The 22,908-nt window shown below is 36.2% G+C and overlaps 1 protein-coding gene across 1 annotated transcript in view; it reads left to right on the top strand.

The window, feature by feature from the left end:
* Nucleotides 1-14,725, top strand: part of nsmfb (NMDA receptor synaptonuclear signaling and neuronal migration factor b) — a 62,430-nt gene extending 47,705 nt beyond the window's left edge. The window contains exons 13-16 of the mRNA XM_059338176.1: nt 3,065-3,144; nt 4,410-4,512; nt 10,056-10,131; nt 13,463-14,725. Of these exons, the coding sequence (XP_059194159.1) occupies nt 3,065-3,144; nt 4,410-4,512; nt 10,056-10,131; nt 13,463-13,560 (357 nt within the window). The 3' untranslated portion in view covers nt 13,561-14,725. The remainder of the gene's footprint in view (nt 1-3,064; nt 3,145-4,409; nt 4,513-10,055; nt 10,132-13,462) is intronic.
* The last annotated feature ends 8,183 nt before the right edge of the window (nt 14,726-22,908 follow it).

Genomic DNA, 22,908 nt, shown 5'->3' with positions numbered 1-22,908 from the left:
TTTGTGGCCCGTTGGAAGCATCGAGTTCAGCGTTACACTCGTCGCCATCTTGCGTCGCCATCTTGTTTCCGATACAGGAAGCATGACCATATTTGGACTGTGGAGGAGGAGAGGGATCTGATCACTGACTACAGCCTCTCTACACCTCAACGTGACTGAGAGAAGCTGCTGCTAATTCATGTTAGCATTAGCTGGAGCATTAACTGGGATGTTAGTTTTGGCTAGCAAAAAAACAAAAACAAAATGTTTGTTACTGACCTCAGAAAACTGAGCAGCGACTCCTTGGAGTGTCTGTTAGTCCAACCAAACGCTGAACAAGACATTTTTACTGAACAAAACGTTCAAATAAACTGTCATTAAGTGAAAATACAGTGAAAGGGTCAAAGTTATGAGACCAAACCGCTAAACGTCTTTTTTTATATCTATATAACGTTATATTTAACTTTATTGACGCGTTGCCGTGGATACGCATTGTTCTGCTTCTCTCCTGGTGACGGCTTGCCTTGTTAGTGACCTGTCAATCAAAGGTAGCCCCGCCCCAAATCATACGAATCTTTATCTTCTATTTTCTTCTAAATGGGGCCATTATTTACACTATTTGAATCATATTGTCTTGAAAAAAAATTCTGGGGCTCATTGGGTATTGAGATAGATAGGACCAAAATGCTTCTACGGCCACTGTTAGCGCCCCCTGTTGGAATTTTTGGTAGAACGCAGCTGAAGGCACTTCCTGGTTTGCCTCCCTGATCAGACCTGGAGGTTGCCGCCTGGTTCAGCCATGCAGTACGATTTGACCTAGTCTTGTTTTATTTTTTTCCTCACAAAATCTACATTTTCATTATAATTTGTGACAAATATTGCAAATAGACTTCAGCAGTTCACTGTCAGGACTCAAGATGGACTTTAACCTTTGAATTTGTCTGGACATTTGGATTGAAAATGACTTAATCTCCTGCACAACTCTACATCACATTGTGGTGAAAATGTCATGGTATTTTCTACTTCAGCCCTGTAAAAAGTACAACAGAAATGCTGATTTGGCTGTGATGCCTCTCTCTGTGTGTGTGGCATTGATGTGGTCTGTAGTCACCACTCTGTCTTACTCAGTGTCCCGCACTCTCCCACAGCATGATCTGATTGGGTAATAGCCTGTCAACACCACTGAAGGCTGCCGTGCGTCTGACTGTCAAAGCTGCTCCAGTGAGCCAGCGAAGCCGTGTTTTGGCAGATATCACTGATGTAGCAATAACCATCACAATCCTCTATGTCAGCTGTTCTCAACCTTGAGGTCGGGACCCCAACTCGGGTTGCGAGATGATTTCTGGGGGTCGCCAAATCATTTTGGAAGTCAGCTCTGTCTCCACTGTGTTAAAGTGTTCATGTGTTTTAGTGTTTTTGGTCATTTAATGTTTGTTTTTTTTGGTCATTTTGTGGGTTTTTTTGTCATTTTGTGTGTTTTTGGTCATTTTGTCTTTTTCTGGTCATTTTGTGTCTTTTTTAAAATAATTTTGTGTCTTTTTTAAAGTAATTTTGTGTCTTTTTTGCTCATTTTGTTTTATTTTTTGTCATTTTGTGTCTTTTTTTTGGTCATTTTGTGTATTTTTTTTGGTCATTTTGTGTCTTTTTTTTTTAGGAATTTTGTGTCTTTTTGGTCATTTTGTCTTTATCTGGTCATTTTGTGTCTTTTTTAAATCATTTTGTGTGTTTTTTGCTCATTTTATTTTATATTTTTTTTGTCATTTCGTGTCTTTTTTGTCATTTTGTGTCTTTTTTTGGTAATTTTGTGTCTTTTTTGATCATTTTGTAGTGAATTTGTGTCTTTTTTTGGTCATTTTGTGTCTTTTTTTTGTCATTTTGTGTCTTGTTTGGTCATTTTGTGTCTTTCTTTGGTCATTATGTGTCTTTTGGTCAATGTGTGTCTTTTTGTGGTAATTTTGTGGTTTTTTTTGGTCATTTTGTGTATTTTTTTTAGTCTTTTTGTGTCTTTTTTTGGTCATTTTGTTTCTTTTTTGGGTGATCTGAACTGTGTGTGTGAGATTCTGTCCAGTGAGTGGGGATCGCAGACAACATGCACATTAAATTGGGGGTCGCGACTCAAAAAGGTTGAGAACTACTGCTCTATGCTGAAGTTGCAAAAAAACCTCCAGTGTTTCTGATCAAATCTTTTGCTATCACAGCAATAAAAACAGCAGAAAAAGTAAATAAATGTATTTGGCAGTGCAAAAAAAGCTCTAAAAAGCTCTAAACTGGCCCTGGTGACAACATTTTGCCATGAATACACACACACACACACACACACACAGACTCACAAGGTGAAAACAATACCAGCTGTTATGGGAAAATGATTGATCTTAACTGTTAAACAATGAAGACTCAATGTGAGATGCAGCTCAGCACTTTGTGTTGGTCTAGTCATAAATATGTAATGTTTATAATCAATCAACTGATCAATGAATTCAAATGATTAAAATGTATATGAGTATACATTATGATATGATTATATAAAGGCCCTTCCAATGCTCAGTTATGTCTCATAAGTTCTTGCAGCAATTTTTGGGTTGATACCATTCCTAACACACATTCAATTAAACAATTCTTATTATTTATTTGGTCCTAAAATATGCCGTTAAGTAACCGAGAATTCGATTTCTTATTACAGTGGGAAATATAGGCGTCATATATCATATGTACATATATATATATATATATATATACTGACTCAGACTTTCATATATACATACATATTTACCTGAGAATATATATAGAAACTTGAGAATATATATTGAAGGTTTTAGCCGAAGGTTTTAATATATATTCTCAGGTTTTGAATCTATATATATAATAATTTCCTGAATGGCTTGCCATAATATATATATGAACACAACCAGCAAATATGTAAAAGTATTAAGTGTGATATTGGTATGAGGACATGTATTAGTATAATTATGTAAGTATGATGATATTACAAGTATAATAATACAGTTTAATATATAATTATATAATATACTTTCTGTGGTCGGATGTAATGGAATCTATAGTAACACAAATCCATTTCCTTCCCCAGGGAGGTCCAGGACATCTGTACCTGCTGAAGAATAAAGTGGCCACCTTTGCAAAGGTGGAGAAGGAAGAAGACATGATCCAGTAAGATTTGATTTTATAACTTTGAATAATAATAATAATAATAATAATAATAATGGTGGTGCTAATCGCTGTATGACGTAGGAGAAAAATTGATACAGCATAATATTGCAATATTTTGTGTGGCAATATTACATCGAATCATGGCCGGCAAGTATTGATATTAAGCATTTAGGGACATATTTAGGACGCTGCAAAGTTATGCTTATTTTATGTTTCATTCAAAATAATTCAGAGCAGTGAAACTTAAAGTTTTTGAAAGTTTGATAAAATGCCGCAGTTTTTGTCATCCATGTTTGATATCAGTTCAGTTCAGTTTGACTGAATACTTTATTGGTCAGTCTGTGGGTTTGACTCTCATTGTGGAGAAATAAAAAGACTGAAGTGAGATAAATACACTGAGAATTTTCTCTAATTGGACAAAACAATTCTTGATTTAATTTATTTTTGTGGACAAAAAATGCAGTTAAACAATTTCAATATGTTGTATGGCAAAACTCAATATATCACAAAATGCTTAAAATCGCAATAATTTCATGTCGTGACCAAGGTTATAACAGTTTTGGATTTTTCATTAGTTTTAGTTTTAATTTCGTTCGTTTTAATGAGTTTTTAGAGTGAGTTTGCTAGTTTTAGTTTAGTTTTTTATTAGTTTTAGTGTTAGAGATTCAAAAAAGTCACAATAAATGTTTCCTTTATTTCCTTTGTCTGATCCATCTCAGCCCCAATAAGTTTATTAAGTCATAAAACCAGATAGATGAAATAGATTTCATATCAACCAAAAAGGTTTACGGATGAAAAAAGTTGACAAAGACGAAAACGAAGGACATTTTCACTATAACTTTGGTTATTTTTAGTTCGTTTTGTTACCACACAATACAGTTTCAGTTAGTTATAGTTTTTTTTAAAAACTCTTGTTTTTCTTTTTTATTTCAGTTAACAAAAGTTTTCGTTATTTCGTTAGTTTTCATTAGTTTTCGTTAACTATAATAACCTTGATCGGGACTCAAGTATCGGGATAATATTGTATCGTGGTGATTCCCACCTCTAGTGTATAGTTCACATACTTCCTGAGAAGCTTCAGCAGTTTGAAAGAGATAGTTGGATGGATGGTTGAAAATTCAGCTTTAATGCAAACATGTTACATGAGAATGTCTGCAGGTGGAATAAAAGCATCTCAACCCAAATAGAAATTATCATGCAATTACTCTCAGTCTGACCCTCTCACTAAGTCTCTTTCACACCTCTCTCTTCTCCTGCGTGTCCAGGTTCTGGCGGCGACTCAGTCGGCTGATGAGTAAGCTGAACCCGAAGCCCAACCTCATCCACATCATGGGCTGCTACGTGCTGGGGAGCGCCAATGGAGAAAAGGTAGCTGTCTTTAAGGCTGTTTCCACTAGCGGGCAATAAACCGAAAAAAGCCCCTAATTTGAATACGAGCAGTCCGTTGCGGGCTTTTGTCTGGACTTTTTTGTCCCTGTAGAAGAGCAGGGTCTTTTTTCTTCCCTGAAAGCAGCCTGGTTACTGATTGGATAGATCGCTAAGCAGGATGTGACATAGTACTCTACACCAGCTATTCTCAACCTTGGGGTCGGGACCCCAATTGGGGTCGCGAGATGATTTCTGGGGGTCACCAAATCATTTTGGAAGTCAGCTCTGTCTCCACTGTGTTAAAGTGGTCATGTGTTTTAGTCTTTTTGGTCATTTAATGTCTTTTTTTTTGGCCATTTTTTTTTTTTTTTTTGTCATTTTGTGTCTTTTTTGTGTCTTTTTTTGATCATTTTGTGGTCAATTTGTGACTTTTTTGGTCATTTTGTTTCTTTTTTTGTCATTTTGTGTCTTTTTTTTTAGTCATTTTGTGTCTTTTTTGGTCATTTTGTGTCTTTTCTGGTCATTTTGTGTCTTTTTTGATCATTTTGTTGTCAATTTGTGTCTTTTTTTGGTCATTTTGTTTCTTTTTTGGGTGATCTGAACTGTGCGTGTGAGATTGTGTTCAGTGAGTGGGGGTCGCGGACAACATGCATGTTAAATTGGGGGTCGCGACTCAAAAAGGTTGAGAACTCCTGCTCTACACGACAACAACACACGCTATTTGTAAAAGCCGGTGAAGCAGTGTTCACAACTTAGCCACTTTGTAGCTAAATTTAGCGACTTTTCAGACCCCCTTAGACTATTTTTCAAGAAGGCGACTGGAGACAAATCCAGCGACTCCTTCTTACTCTCTGCCGTTAGCGGCAGTTAGCTACAGTTAGCTCTGTAGCAGTACAGTGTGTATGTGCTAACAGGCTAACAGTTAGCTCTGTAGCAGTACAGTGTGTATGTGCTAACAGGCTAACAGTTAGCTCTGTAGCAGTACAGTGTGTATGTGCTGCTGCTGCAGGAGGTGTTCACTTAGCGATCTCTGTTTGTTTACAACAAGCACCAGACACTCTGTGCACAGTTAGTGATGCTGTTAATTCACAATCACTATGTTTATGATCAGCGGCGACTCATGCATAATCTCGTGCATGATTAGCCATGCTGCTTTCAGCTGCTGACGTTGTGTACAGTTAGCGATGGAAAAAAACAAACGTCACCTCCAGAGTCTCCAGAGTGGCGGAGTCTTCCCCTAGTCGAAACACGGCTTTTGTAATGGAGAACAAGTCAGACTCCCACACTCCACGAGTTGGTGTAACAGTTCACCCTCGGCATGCTTCTCATCATCTCAGATATGCACACACACACTCATAGCCATGTGCTCCTTGCAGATAAATCATCTTGACTTGTGTTGGCTTTGTCTCTTGATATCTCAGGGTCTAATGAGGTGAATTCACAGCACTTTTTGCATTGGTATGGTGAAATAATTAAAGAGGGAGCAGTTGTGTGCCTGCTAAATATAAAATAATGTGCAAGGAGGTTGTTTTTTGTGGATTATAGAGACAAGAGTATGAATTATGACTTTAGCACCACCTTCTGCTGTCTGGCTGCAGCTGTGATCCTGCTGCCAGGCTGCCACACAGCACAGGACACACACGAAGCGCAATAACAGGACAATAGACTTCTTGACACCCACTCAATTAAGCTACACATACTCACCCTTGCTGTAATTACACACTAACGTTCACTAACACAGTGAAAGCTCCTCCAGTAGCCCCACCACAAGCCTCCACCCCCACACAGACCGATACACACTGTCTATATGCAGGCACATGAACATGCTCACACACTGAAATATTCATACCTTGCCATCTAGAAGCACTGTACCACTGCTTCTTGTGATTTGTTCCCCTGATGAATTGTTCTGCACTTTAGTCGTAACTCGAGTTCTACATTGTCTTCTGCTCACTTCACAAAAATGTCTGAATTCTAAGTGACACTAGTGGTGGAAGACCAGAGATGGTGCAGGGTAAAGGCCATTGAATGCATACTGTATGCTTGTGTAAAGATGTGATGAAGCTGTGAGGAAAAAAACATCAGGATGTTGTCTGAGGAACATGTGCTATGTTAGTAGTAAAGAGGTAGATTCACATTTACAATATTATCATGTGTTAAACACACGTTACTGATGTCTCTACTAATAGTGACAAACAAAGAGACAGCTGAGACATTTTTTTAGTCATTTTGTGTCTTTTTTGGTAATTTTGTGTCTTTTTTTAGTCATTTTGTGTCTTTTTTTGGTAATTTTGTTTCTTTTTTTGTGTCATTTTGTGTCTTTTTTGTGTCTTTTTTTGATCATTTTGTGGTCAATTTGTGACTTTTTTGGTCATTTTGATTCTGTTTTTGGTCATTTTGTGTCTCATAAGAACAGATCCAGTGCTGACTGGGCGGCAACCTCCTGATCGGAGCAGTGAAGCAAACCTGGAAGTACCTTAAACCTGCAATCTTTCAAAAGTCCAACAGGGGTCGCTAACGGCGGTTGCAAAATAACTCCGGTCCTATCTATCTCAATACAAAATGAGACGACCTCGTAAAAAAATATTGTGGCAACATTATGCTCTCAAACTAGCCTGGGTATACCCAGACTGCCTTGCGCGCTCGATTTAATTTCGAACTGCCAAGGGGTCTGGAAACCAGAGAGCTTTCTTAGCCCTGTTTTAGGGATCCAATCACAGAACGGGGAGGGACGGCAAGACGATGACGCGTACTACCCGGCAGACGGAACTTGTAGTTTTCTTACAGATCCAACATGGCTGCTGCAGATGCGAAACTCTCTTTAGCTGTAGATGGTGTTTTAAATAGTTTAGAGCAAAAGTTGAAAGGCGAAAGGTCTCTGGGCGGCTCCGCTGTCCCCCGGCTCGTAGCGAGATCACCGGCGTTACGGTAGTGGGGCTAATAGCGGTAGCTATACGCTACCGTTACGGCGTTACTGTAGCGGGGCTATTAGCTATTAGCCACTAGCCGCTAACACCGGTGATCTGGCTACGAGCCGGGGGACAGCGGAGAAAACTCTTTATCATTATTATTATTATTATTATTATTATTAGTGCATGACTACAGCTGTTAAAGTAACTGACAGCTGATCCAGCTGTGATCCACCGCCATCATTAGAAACAGACATCGCTTCACGTGACGCTTCGGAAGAAAGGACTTAACCAGGTAAAAAAGTCTTGTTGAGATTTAAAAAATCTCTTTTACAAGAGAGACCTGGCCAAGAAGGCAGCATAAAAGTGACAAGTTACAACATTTAAAACACAGTGTGCAAAGTAAAAAACATTTAGAAACATATAATAGAGTATAAATGAATGAGGCCCAGTGTTTGCTTGTTTTTTGACCATGTAGCCTGTCAGTAGAAAGAAGACCTCTCCTCAGATTCAGTTGAAGTCACACAGGAGGAGAACGGCGAGGAGTTTATTCGCTGCGTTTCCTCCTGCTGCTGCCTGTTTGTGCTCCTGCTAGCTCAGCTGGAGAGCCACTATTAATAGACTGAGCTACCTTCAGATGGTGCTCGCTCCACCCAGCAGCTCTCCTCACAGCTCCATCAGCCAGCTTACACTGCAAATATAGGTTTTCTATAAATGAGGAAGAAAATCTGCCACAGATTAAAGATGCCTGAACTGTCAACAAGCTGCCATCAGACACAGAGACATGGAGCCTGAAGCAGCTGCTGCCAGACTGTCTGTCTGTCTATCAATAATAATTCAAAAATAAAAAAAAATAAAAAATAAAAACAATAAAAAATAATAATAATTCACCATCTCAGAGTGATTGCACATACAGAGTGCTATTAGCGGTGTGCCATATCGTATCGTTCAAAATTATACCGGTATAATTTTTTTATGGGTAAAAAATATGCATATCATGATATTGTCAACATTCCTACTTGTTGCCGTAGTGACGTAAAGGTTACCATTAATGACCTAGACCAGGGGTGTCAAACTGTTTTGGCCCGCAGTGTAATTTTATTTGGCCCACGAGGCAATACCAAATAATTATCTTATTATTGTACTATAAAAGCTGACCCGCCGGTATTATATGGCGTATTTACAGCTAATACTACAAATCCCACAATGCCCTGCTGTTGTTTTGGCGCGTCAATCAGGACAGGACCCAGAAACGCTCCTCGGTGACAGTCGTCATAGCAACCTCAAGCTAGAGCTGTCTCCCAGCTACCCCTTCCCAAAGATGGAGAAAAGAAAGGCAGAATTTATTAACCTGTTGAAAGAGTTTATTTTGATATTTAAATCAGAAGGATGCAAATAGAAAAGAGGCATACGATTTTTATTTATTTTTTATTTAATAAATTAATGACATTGATGTGTTTTTTTATTTGAAATTTGATTTCCATCTTCTCCGTCTTTTTGTTTCTGTTTTTGGTCATTTTGTGTCTTTTTGAGTCTTTTTTTTTAGTCATTTTTTGTCTTTTTGTTTGTCTTTTGGTCATTTTGTGTCTTTTTGTGGCTTTTTTTTTGTCATTTTGTGTCTTTGTGAGTCTTTTTTTTGTCATTTTTTGTCTTTTTGTTTCTGTTTTGGTCATTTTGTGTCTTTTTTTGGTCATTTTGTGTCTTTTTGTGTCTTTTAAGTATTTTTTTGTCTTTTTGTTTGTCTTTTGGTCATTTTGTGTCTTTTTGTGTCTTTTTTTGTCATTTTGTGTCTTTGTGAGTCTTTTTTTTGGTCATTTTTTGTCTTTTTGTTTCTGTTTTGGTCATTTTGTGTCTTTTTTTGGTCATTTTGTGTCTTTTTGTGTCTTTTTTTGTCATTTTGTGTCTTTTTGAGTCTTTTTTTTAGTAATTTTGGGTCTTAAAATGTGATTTTGAATCTTTTTTCAACTTTCAAAACACTATCATGCTCAATAAAGAATTTTAAATGTTGCAAATGTGAACAAAGGTGTCAAATCTAACATATAAGAGGGTTCCATCCAGTTCTATCATTTTATACTAAATCTATTTGAGCTTGTCTCCAGTTTTACTTGGTATATCATCATCAAACTGAAACTGGCCTCATGGAGTTTACAGCCAGAACTTTAGAGGTAAATGTACAGTAGGGCTCCACGCTGCTTTGTTTTCTAGTCTGGATTTGGAGCTTTTGGAGACTCCAGAGGGTAAACAGAAAGATAAAGTAAAAAAATAATCATTCTATTTTCAGAGAGGCTTACCTGTGTTATATTAATGACATCACTCTCATTCTGACGTCTGAAGTGACCTCATTCATTTCGATGCCTGTTGTATACATCAGTGTTTAGAGGCAGGTACGGTAACAGTGTGTCCTCCTCTGATCTATATGTGCAGAAAACATTTCTATAAGTGCCTTCCACTCATGCTCATCCAGTGTGCTGTAAGTGCCACGTTGACCTTTTCACATACACTCAGCTGCAGTGCTGCATAAACAGAAGCAGAGTGCTGCAGGCCTGTACACTCAGATCTGTGCACCATCCACTGTTTGTTTTCATTTCTGAAGGTTTCCCTCTCCGTAACGCTTCTCTCTGTCTCTGCCTGCAGCTGATTCAGACTCTGAAGAGGCTGATGAGACCCTCCTCCGTCCAGTTCAAGTCCCCACTGGAGCTGTCTGCAGAGGGTGAGAGCCCTGCACCACACACATCTACACACTTTAGACATTTAGATGTTTATTCCAGCCATGCCACACACTAGGGCTGGACCAAAAGTCATATCCTGATATATGATATATATTCTGATATTTTATCGCAAAGTGAGAGCAAATGTTCTATAAATAATATATATAATAATACTGTATAACAACAGGAGTACCTTTTTTTTTCAATCAAAGCTCCATAAAGTATATATTGTATATTGTTAAATGTCTTTTTCTTAGATTGTCTATTTTTTATCTTTATCTTAAAGGGAAATAATTTTGTGTGAAAATTTTGTGGTCGGCTGTAACAAAGAAATTTCCCCGCTGTGGGATTAATAAAGTCAGATCTAATCATCTAATCTAACCTAAAGTACACATTTAAATAAAATAAAAACATCTTAACACACTAGGGCTGGACCAAAAGTCATATCCTGATATATTTAGGCTGAATATCGGTATATGATATGTATCCTGATATTTTATCGCAAAGTGAGAGCAAATGTTCTATAAATAATGTATATATATATATATATATATATATATATATATATATATATATAAAAATACTGTATAACAACAGGAGTACCTTTTTTTCAAATCAAAACTCCATAAAGTACACATTAAAAAAACAAAACATCTTAAATAAAAATAGCCTATGAAATAAAATAGGCCAATCTTTTTCCGAAATAAATATATTTAAATGAGAAAAGAATAACAAACATTACAAAAGAACTAAATATGACAAACCCTAATAAGGAAAATATATATATATATATATTTTTTTTAATTATTATTTTTGGTTAAAGTACACACACTGCAAAAACCAACTGACAAAAGGACAGAAGGTTTGAAATCACAAGTTCACATGCGGCTGAGACTAAGGGGAAGAATTATTTTTCCAGGTTTTTATACCACAATATTTTAATTTTGTTGTGATGATGGCGCTAGACAAAAGGTCTTAGTGTATACAAACCATCAAGAGAAAAAATGAATGTCAGAATGAAATTTGAGGGATAAGAGAAACTTTAAACTGCTGGTCAGGGGATCATCCTCTGGGAACCATGAATGTCTGTACACATCTGTGAAAAAGTGAAATATTTCTGTACACACCAACCTGCCATCCCTACAGTCATAACGCCCACATGGCAAAGAAAATCTTGATATATGCACAAACAATAAGAGTTTCATTTTCCCAAGAACAAAGTCCACATGAGGTTTGCTGTCAGAAATGTAACATACCAGCTCTGCGTGTGCTTATTATAATGTGTGTCGGCACCTCTGCAACCTAATCTGAGCTGCTAAAAGGAAGAAAAAAACGATTAGCCACACAACTAGCCCTCACTTTAACTCTATGGAGTCTATTTTGTCAATTTTTGAAGCCTTTTCATGTCTTTTTCGTGTCTTTTTTGGTCCTTTTGTGTCTGTTGTTGTGTCTTTTTTAATTATTTTGTGTCTTCTGTGTTTTTTTGTCATTCTGTCTTCTCATTTTATGTCCTTTTTTAGTCATTTTGTGTCCTTTTTTAGTCATTTTGTGTCTTTTTGTTTCTCTTTTGGTCATTTTGTGTCTTTTTGTGTCTTTTTTGGTCATTTTGTGTCTTTGTGAGTCTTTTTTTAGTCATTTTTTGTCTTTTTGTTTCTCTTTTGGTCATTTTGTGTCTTTTTTTGGTCATTTTGTGTCTTTTTTTAGTAATTTTGTGTCTTTTTTTTGGTAATTTTGTTTCTTTTTTGGGTCATTTTGTGTCTTTTTTTTTAGTTTCTGTCATAAATGTAACATACCAGCTCCATTTTAAATGCATGACCTACTTAAATCAGCAAGCATGACCTTTACTTCAAAAAAGCCAATATAATGAGTGATGAGCCTCCCACAGAAAATCATCTACAGCTCAATAACAAACATTGTGCTCCTGCAACAACATTGGTGCTGTCAGCACAATTGATGACATGTAAATTTCCATCAATAAGGTGACAGAGTCATCAAGTGTGTTTATATTGATCTGATTGGATTCACATTACATCAGAACCTCAGCAGGAAACAAATCTGTGTGAAAAACACTAAGAGCAGACATGGTGTGTCACATGAAATATACTGCAATGTACACTAAACATACAGGCCCTCATTTATGAAACCAGCATAAGTCAGAAAGTGAGCGTAAAGTGGGCGTACGATCATTTCTACACAAGGCTCGGCATTTATCAATTTTGTTCTTAAGAAAAGGCCCAATATTTTTGTTGCTTAAGCTTATGTTTTCAGTCATTAATCAATGGTATACTAAAAATCCATGTGAAAAAAAAAACTTCTCACTGTTCTCAGGTCAAATATTTATGTGCGATTAAAATGCGATTCATTTCGATGAATTAATTGATTACAAAGCCTCTGATTAATTAGATAAATTTTGTTAATCGAGTCCCGGCCCTAAAAATGACCATAAAACATGTTTATTTCTAGGAACAGTGTTAGATGATTAGAGCCCTTTTTTCCATTTTTACAGAATGCCACGCCTGCCTCGTCCCATCTTACCTTTACACTTGAATAAATATTTTTGTAATATCAAATTAAAACGATCATATCTTGTTACGGGGCTTTAAAAAAAAGCCAAACACCAGCGTGATCATAGACCCCAGAGGGTTAAGTCAGCTGTTCTCAACCTTGGGGTCGCGAAATGATTTCTGGGGGTCGCCAAATCATTTTGGAAGTCAGCTCTGTCTCCACTGTGTTAAAGTGTTCATGTGTTTTGTCTTTTTTTGTCATTTTGTGTCTTTTTTTTGGTAATTTTGTGGTCAATTTGTGTCTTTTTTTGGTCATTTTGTTTCCTTTTTTGGTCATTTTGTTTCTTTTTTGGGTCATTTTGTGTCTTTTTTGGTCAGTTTGTGTCTGTTCTAGTCATTTTGTGTCTTTTTGTGTCTTTTTTGGTCATTTTGTGTCTTTGTGAGTCTTTTTTTGTTGTCATTTTTTGTCTTTGTGTTTCTCTTTTGGTCATTTTGTGTCTTTTTTTGGTCATTTTGTGTCTTTTTTTAGTCATTTTGTGTCTTTTTTTGGTCATTTTGTGTCTTTTTTTAGGTCATTTTGTTTCTTTTTTGTATGATCTGAACTGTGCGTGTGAGACTGTGTTCAGTGAGCGGGGGTCACGGACAACATGCATGTTATATTGGGGGTCGCAACTCAAAAAGGTTGAGAACTACTGGGTTAAGTAACAAAGTGTTCATGTTCTGACGTGGTTCACGATAAGAAGAAAGGCAGAGTGTAACTGTGTGTGTGTGTGTGTGTGTGTGTGTGTGTGTGTGTGTGTGTGTGTGTGTGTGTGTGTGCTCTCTGCAGGTAAAGAGATGATAGAGACGTACTTTGACTTCCGTCTGTTCCGTCTGTGGAAAAGCCGTCAGCACTCGAAGCTCCTGGACTACGACGACCTGCTGTGATTCGACCCGCGCTCCGTTGGCCTGTCGGCCGGAGATCTCACTTCTAAAGCTGCTGAACGGTGACTGGCCGTTAGCTTGAAGGGCCCCGAGAGGCCCCTAGACGGGCTCTGCGGCAGAGCTGGAGCGGCGAACAGGGTGGCCTGTTCATTCAGCCAGCGGTCTACTTTTTCTCCCTTATCCATTTTTCCTTTCTGCCTATCTCTCAGAGAAAAAGAGAAAGAGCGGTACAAGAAAAAGGGACTCATCATCCTAGCCTAAATGTGTCAGAAGTCTGGAGTTTAGAGAGGATGTTAGATAAAGGAGTGACGGCCGGGCGGAGGAAGTTGTCTGCTCTGTGAAGACGGAGGCTCATAAGGACGGAAGTCTTTTATTTTTCAGGTGTGGAAATGATTCACAACAGGATTTAGAGCTTCTGTGTAAATAAACAAGTGCTTACTGGAGCCTGAGAGAATAGATCTCCAGCTCCTCTCTCCATGCTTTCACTTAGTCTTATTCCGATTTAGAGAGCTTTTTTAAAACTCAAACTAATGTGTTAGTATTTTGTAAGGACTGTTGAATTAACTCAGGTTAAATCCCTTGTTTGATACTCAGAATTGTACTCACTATTGGCAACAAACTGTAGATCAGAATGAAGGCCTTGATCTTCAGGGACGTCATATTTTAACGTGTGTGTGAAGAGAGAAGGTTTTCTATATTTTCATAGTCGACTGTAGCCGAACAGACAGATGTGTCGTCACATTACAGCTACATGCTGTCGCTTCACAGCTGCTGATCCTTTTCAGTGTGTTTGTGTTAGTTGGAGACTCTGACACCAGCCTCTTTACACTGGCAGTGTCTTTATTACAGTCGCTTATCTAAGACTTATCTTGAATCACTCAAAGTAGCAATGGAGTGGGGGAGGTTAATAATCATTTCCCTTGGAGGTTTTTTTCTTGGTTTTTTTCTCCTCACCACCAAATTATTGCTTATTATTCTCTTAAAGGCAGTGATTGAGCATTTCAGTGTAGATCAAATCATCTTTCGCTGCAGCTGACGTTTATTTTGTGCTTATGTTGAAAAACAGCAACTTAATACTGCACTTCCATTATGATGCAGAGGTTGAGATATCCTGACTTGTATTCTCCATCATTGGTCTAGACGGAATTGTCCAAAAAGTGAAAGTGAGGAGCATTTATGGGTACAAGTCGGGAACTGGCCTACTTATTACTTATTTCAAGGGTGCTGAATCAAAAAAAATGATTCCCAAGCGAAATTTTGAGTTTTTGACCTTTTCATTTGCATATCAAATAGCGGCCAAATTGCGGCCAAATTGCCCATCTTGCTCAGTCGTTGGACCATTCCCCCTTAGTTTTTTTGTAAGTAGGCAATCAAAGATGAGGAAATTAAGTTTCTGGATCTATAGTCTAGGGTCAGAGCAAGGATATAGTGGAGGCTCAGTGTCTTTTTTATGTATATTTATATATATATATATATATGCAAAATACCAACTTTTAAGGTGAAATTAAGCATTATTTGTGTCATTTTTTAAGGCCAACATAAATATACAATCATTCACTTTTAAATGTTCCAGTTGGTATTTTGCATATATATATATATATGTACATAAAAAAGGCACTGAGCCTCCACTATATTCTTGCTCTGACCCTAGACTATAGATCCAGAAACTTAATTTCCTCATCTTGATTGCCTACTCACAAAAAAACTAAGGGGAAATGGTCCAATGACTGTGCAAGATGGGCAATTTGGTGGCCATTTGATATACAAATTAGAAGGTCAAAAACTCTAAATTTCGCTTGGGAACCTTTTTTTTTTTTACTCAGCACCCTTGAAATAAGTAAAGTAGGCCGGTTCCTGACTTGTACCCATAAATGCTCCTCACTTCTTCTAGAAGGCCTTTTTTTTTAAATCCATCTGGACTATCAGAGTCTACAAACGCTGTAACAACATTTACATTTCTCATAATGCAACTGGATAGCGTATTTTAATTATCCTGCTTTATGTCTTTTAAACTCTGAACCACAATATTTGTTGAACAGGCTTTTTGTAAAAACGTAAAATTGAAGTCTGAAGCCCAAGCTGAGAAACCCTGACAACACTATGACATAATCGATAAAAAAAAATAATATTAGAGTGCCCCTTTAAACCTTTGATGGACAACATATAAACACCTTCTAATGCACAACATGGGTCAAAAATGACCCACATTCATTTCCCATGTTATTTCAGGCTTGCTGTGTGAGGGAATCTCTTTTTTTTTTATTACAAAAGATCATTAAATCCGTTTTTCCTTTCATACTTTATGAAGAAAAATAGTTTTTTTAGTATTACATCAAGTTAACACACATGGGTAAAAAATGTGCCTTGTGCATTAGAAGCGTAGTGATTCTAAATTCACTAAATTCTAGCTTATAAATAAGGGGAAAAAATCAGAAGTCCAAAGTTAATTTTTCTCATCTTCCTTCTTGGTATTTATGAAAGAGGTAAAAGAAAATAAAAATGATTAATTAGTGATTAAAAAAAGGGGTTTTATCCAAAAAATTAAGAAATGAAAAGAAAAATTAGGACATATTGAATTGAGAAGGTCGGTTACTAACTGCTGTTACTTTTAACTAACAGGTAGGGCTGCAACTAATGACTATTTTCATTATCGATTAATCTGTCGATTATTTAAATTATGGTCAATATAATGTATAAAAATATCAATCAGTGTTTCCCAAACCACAAGATGACGTCCTCAAATCTCTTTGTCACAAACCAAAGAGATATTCAGTTTATTGTCAAAAAGGAACAAAGAAGCCAGAAATATTCACATTGAAGAAGCTGAAATCAGAGAATTTGGACTTATTGTCTTTAAAAAAACAATTATTCAATTATCAAAATAGTTGACAATTAATTAAATAATCGATTATTGTTCGATTAATCGATTTATTGTTGCAGCTCTACTAACAGGTTGCTCTTTTAATGCTTTTTTTTCTTATTTGGAACAGTGTAATTGCTGGTATTCTTACTGATTTAGTCAGTAGCATTGCTCCATTTCAATCTTTTACAAGGGTGACCATGTTCTCTATTATATATCCTCCTGCAAATATGCAGCTTTATTATTTGATAAAACTCATTGTTTGTGTGTTCTTGAATTTATAATTGTCTTCAGATGTGTTAACATGAAGATGGAATGATGAGAAAAGACTTTTTGGTCCTCGTTTAATTTAGATTCAAGTCAAGGAAGGAACCTGTGGAGGAACATGAGCTCCAGTAGTACAACATGTTTCATATCCTTCCTTACTTTCTGTCCCACTGAGCGGCTGACTGAGCCTTTTCACTGACTGTATATTCATGTCTGCTGTTATTGTTGCTTCCTGATCCGTGAGACTGCTGGAGGCAGCAGGATGCTTTCATCCTAATGAGGACAGAGAGCTCTATAAGGAGAGCTGCACCACCCGTGGGACATTGAAGCATTTGAATTAACTCCTTATTGCCAGTGAGGATATCAAGATGCTTTTAAATATAACTGAAGTTAGTAACTGTATTAACACTGTTGTATGATATAAATGCTTTTTACAATAAGTGTGTCTAATGAAAGGTGCTTCATCCAAGATGGCTTGTAGAACCTGATAATGTAATAAATTCCAGATAATGTAATAAAAATCTGGACTTGAGTCCATTGAAAATGTAATAAAACCTGATAATGTAATAACTTCCCGATAATGTAATAACCCCGATAATGTAACAAAAATCTGGACTTGAGTCCACTGAAAATGTAATAAAACCTGATAATGTAATAAATTCCCGATAATGTAATAACCCCGATAATGTAATAAAAAATCTGGACTTGAGTCCATTGAAAATGTAATAAAACCTGATAATGTAATAAATTCCCGATAATGTAATAACCAGATAATGTAATAAAAATCTGGATTTGAGTCCATTGAAAATGTAATAAAACCTGATAATGTAATAACTTCCCGATAATGTAATAACCCCGATAATGTAATAAAAATCTGCACTTGAGTCCATTGAAAATGTAATAAAACCTGATAATGTAATAACTTCCCGATAATGTAATAACCCCGATAATATAATAAAAATCTGGACTTGAATCCATTGAAAATGTAATAAAACCTGATAATGTAATAAAAATCTGGACTTGAGTCCATTGAAAATGTAATACAACCTGATAATGTAATAACTTCCCGATAATGTAATAAAAATCTGAACTTGAGTCCATTGAAAATGTAATAAAACCTGATAATTTAATAACTTCCCAATAATGTAATACACTTTTTACCAATAATGTAATAAAGTATAACATTAATGGGAGGTTATTTCATTATCAGGTTAGCCTTCATTTCCCAAGTCCTGATAATGTAATAATTCCCCAATATTGTAATAATTTAACAGCAGACCACCCATTACTTGGGTTCAAGTGGTGATACTGTGTATCAACTCTAGCTCAAGAGCTCTAGCGCCACCAACAGGTCAAAGTTGAATCTTTATTCACTTTTGATCAAAGGATGTATCACTGGAACCCTTGGGCCAATCCAAGCTCAATGGGGTTTTTCGGCCATATTGGATTTTCCGCCATCTTTGATTTGATCAAAAACCTCCCATTAATGTTATACTTTATTACATTATTGGTAAAAAAAAAGTGTATTACATTATTGGGAAATGCACTTTATTACATTTTCGGGGTTATTACATTATCGGGAATATATTACATTATCAGCTTCTACATGGCTGAAGAGCTTTTCTGCCTGAAGCCTTTATGTTGGATGAAGGACACATGGAGGTAACAGATACTGGCCTGTGCTGTATCTCCTTCCTGTGGTTCACTCTTTGTGTTTCAGTACATTCTGATTCAGGTCTGTGCTCTGGTTGCATCAACATGTTTAAGCATTCACACTGCAGTCAACTCACTGTAGCATGTACATCTCTGTCAGATGAAGCGTGATAGGTTTGAATAATTACTGTAACACCATGGTGGTAAACAATATGTGTGACAGAATTTGATCTGACAACATTTGTTAACAATCCACCAACAGCAGCACAGGTTTTATAGCGCTATCTGTCCTGTACGTGCTATAAAACCAACATGTAGCTGCTGAGAGAACCAGGGGCCGGATTCACAAAAATGTTCTTAAGATAAAACGAAAGACACTTCTTAAGAAAAAAAAAACAAGATGTTCCTAAGAATGTTCTTAAATGCTATTCGCTATTTTTTTCTTCTTTTAAGAATTTTCGTATGTCTTGGGAACTTCTTAGTTTTCTCACTTAGGAAGTTCTTAGATTTTTAATTTAAGATTACTCGCCAGAAAACCAATTGCGGGCATTATTTTGAGAAAAAAGTTACAAATTTATGGCAAAAAGATCTCAAATAAATGGTAAAAAAGTTACAAATTTATGAGGAAAAAATCTCAAATTAATGGTAAAAAAGTTACACATTTGTGAGGAAAAAATCTCAAATTAATGGTAAAAAAGTTACAAATTCATGAGAAAAAAATCTCAAATTAATGGTAAAAAAGTTACAAATTTATGAGAAAAAAATCTCAAATTAACGGTAAAAAAGTCACAAATTTGTGAGGAAAAAATCTCAAATTAATGGTAAAAAAGTTACAAATAATGGTAAAAAAGTTACAAATTTATGAGAAAAAAATCTCAAATTAACGGTAAAAAAAGTAACAAATTTGTGAGAAAAAAATCTCAAATTAACGGTAAAAAAAGTTAAAAATTTGAAAAAAAAATCTCAAATTATTGGTAAAAAAGTTGATGAGATTAAAGTGGCAAATATACAAGAAAAAAATGCACAGATTTATGAGATTTAAAGTGGTGAATCAGCAAAAAATTAAGTTTTTTCCCCAATTTTTTTCTTGTAAATCTGCAACTTTTTCGCGCAGATTTGCCACTTTACATCTCTTCAATCTGCAACTTTTTATAGTTCTTTGCCCGATAAAGGGTTAAGAATGCTTTGTGAATCTGGCCCCGGGCTTTTATCTATCATTTCACAAGTTGTATATTTCTGATATTTTATAAAGAACTCTCCCTGTTCTCATGTGTTGTGGATGTGGATGCAAACTTTAAACTACTCCATGTGCACTTATGTACAGGATATTTCCACTGCTCTTACTTTCTGTGGTTAGCTCCAACACTTTGTCCATTGACTTATTATTTCCAGTGGCTTCCACAATAATGTTAAAGATATTGTAAATCAAAGCCAAAACTTCCTGCAGTAATGTTTCACATTAAAAGCCTACCACCAGCTTAATCAGCATAACCTCTCATATTTCCGGTATGCTTTTAATTTGTAACATTTGCAGGAAGTGCTGACCTCCGCTGAGGGTAACAGCTCTTTGTACAGATTAATGAGTGCTGTGGAAATGTACATGATGCTGAATTTATCATGTGAACTAGTAACTCCACCCCTCCTCAGGTTGAGCTTTTATTGTAGACTTTTTAGAATACTGGCTTTTAGTACAACTTCAATATGGCTAGTAGGTGCTGCCATTGTTATAGAGAATCATGCTTGTTCACAGAATGATACCAAACTCTAAATGAATGTACTGTCCATTCATGTTAAAAATCATACTTCCTTTTTGTGTAGGTTTCCTCAAACATTAGATCCTCACTGGATTATGTGTGCTCAGTTATCTGTGACCTTTGTAATTGTTGTACATTCATAATTTTGCTTCATATTGATACGTATTTGTTTAAAGATCACCTACTCTTCTGTAGCAATATACTCTGTATGAATATTTCTGTATGTGTACTTTACTAAATCTGTAAAATGTACAAGATATTGAACATTGTTAAAGGTATTAGTGTGTACTAGCTTTGGATTGACAGTGCTGTGTGATGGAGTTTATTCTCCCGGAGTGCAGTCGACTCGTCTGGTTTCTCCTCTGCTGTGAGGTGAAGTTAAGGCCAAACCCCAGGGCCCAATTACATCTCTGCTCAAATGTTGTAAATGCATCTCAAGTCAATAGATTTAATCCTGCTGCAGTTGAGTTACACTGACACAAGCTCTATGGATTCCTAATGATTTTCTGATCACTATGAAACATTGCTGACTACACTGCCCTACAAAGTCTAACTGCAGTAACTAAAAATGAACTCCTTGATATCTGTTTTATCTTGGGACAAAGTTTTAGATTTCGGTAACCCTTCCTTTTACAGTCCGGTAATAACCAGGTAATTACCCAGTATTTAAAGTATATAGTTACCTGATATTTACTAGATTTTCCTGAATATTTACCAGGTATTTACCCAATAATTACCTGGTAGATATCCTGCAATTTCATATTGTAGACAATAAACCCACTGAATGTGTCTATATGTGACTTTGTTAGGGTGATAAACTTATATATTTACCTATTTACTTATATATTTACCTGGTACTTACCAGGTATTTACTCAAAAACTAGCACATATTTACCTGTAACTACCACTTATTTACTTGTAGTTACCGGATATTTACCTGTAAATACCAACAAGTTACCTAGTATTTACTAGATATGTACTGAAAACTACCAGGAATTATAGATTATGTATTACCAACCTGTGTAGTGACAGTGAGGGTAGAAATGACTCTGATATTTACCTGTAAGTACTTGGTAATTACAAGATAACTACATTTAATTACCTGTTATTACTTGAAATAAGTATCTTATTACCAGGTAATTACCGACTGTAAAAGGAAGGGTTAGCAAGATTTAAATTTTGCGTTATTTCAGAGAAATAATTATATATAAAAACCACAAAATCAAGCAGTAATTGCACTTACCACAGTCTGCTCTGAATATATGTAATAATTTAAACATAAAAATAATAGAAATTATAAGTTTATTAAGACTAAAATATAACATTACTTTATAATATTAAGTCTAAAATACAACATTACTTCATAATATTAAGTCTAAAATACGCAAATATTTGAATAGAGTTGTTAAACACTTTTAATACACTTCTAACAAGATGAATTTGAAAATGTTTATTCGCTGAAAACAAAATATAAAAGAGTGCAGTAACTACGATTTCGCGGTCAAAGGTCAAATAAATCATCACGATTTTTGAGCATAAAAATGACATCATCAATACATGTAGAAATAAGTATCATATCACTTATCTACATGTAACCAATTTGGCTGGCCAGTTAAAACATGTTGAAAAACTTTAAAGCAGTTTTTCTGAGTTATATCTTTTGTGTAGTTACTGCAGTTAGACTTTGTAGTGAAGTATACTGGAGATCCATTATCTAAAACATGAAGCAAGAGCAAGAGGTGTGAAATGTTTGGCAGAAATTCATAAGCTACAGAATTAGCAGTGAATAGCTCAATAACTGAAAGTAGTACAGCAGATAACATGCTGCAGAAGTCTGACTGGTTGCTTTTAGGAATATAATTGTTAAATGTTGGCTAAGGCCACATTGCATTTACACCATTTACTGTAGTTGATATTTCTCAGATGCAATCTGATGAACCAGGCTGCAGGCTGTCTCTGGATGGATGGTCTAAGACAGGGGTCGGCAACCTTTACTAACGGAAGAGCCATTGTCGGCCAAAATAAGTGAAAACCGTCGGAATGGAGCCACAAACCTAATTTTGAGCCATAGAATGGACATAAAACAGTCTACTAAGTCTAGATTAACATTAATAACAGGTCATAATGAGCATTTTATTATATGATTTTGTCAGAATGCAGATGAGAGGCTGGAAACCGAAGAACTATCTCAGGAGATTTGGAACTGAAAGCTATAGCCTAGCAAGGAAAACTCAACTTGAAGTTGGCTAAATTTGGAGGTTAGGGTGCCGGCCCGAGCTAGAATGCACATATTAGTGGACTAAAATGTTTTTAAAACATATTAAATGCCATTTCTGGAATGCCCTGCTTAGCCTGCTGCCCCCGCGACCCAGCCCCGGAAAATTGATGGAGGGATATAATGTACACATTTTTACAATTGAAGAATACAAATTGCTTTGGGCCTACACCATTGAGAAAATAAATCAAGTGTGGCTCCGAAGCTGCAGGTTGCCGACCCCTGATCTAAGATGTTTAGACCTGGGAGTGACCTCATTAGTTATTGAAAAACATCTGATACATCCAGTGCAGAAGACGTTACCTGTTGAAAAGATAACTGCAGTATGAGCAGTGGAGAAAGCAGGAAACCAAACATAATGTTTTGAACATGGAACATCTCAGAGAGTCACCACACAAGGATAGACTTAGGCCCCGTTTACATGATGACGGTCTGAACAGGAGATGCAAAAGTGGCGTCGCGTCTTCACTTTTTATTCCACGTTTAGATGAGTGTTTTCGGGAGGAAATCTGCATGCATACGGTGACGCTAAAGTGTGTGAA

The sequence above is a fragment of the Centropristis striata genome, chromosome 7 (assembly GCF_030273125.1).
Source record: "Centropristis striata isolate RG_2023a ecotype Rhode Island chromosome 7, C.striata_1.0, whole genome shotgun sequence".
Classification (NCBI taxonomy): Eukaryota; Metazoa; Chordata; class Actinopteri; order Perciformes; family Serranidae; genus Centropristis; species Centropristis striata.
Note: the sequence above shows the minus strand (reverse complement) of the source record. Positions and strands in the feature narration are given on the sequence as shown.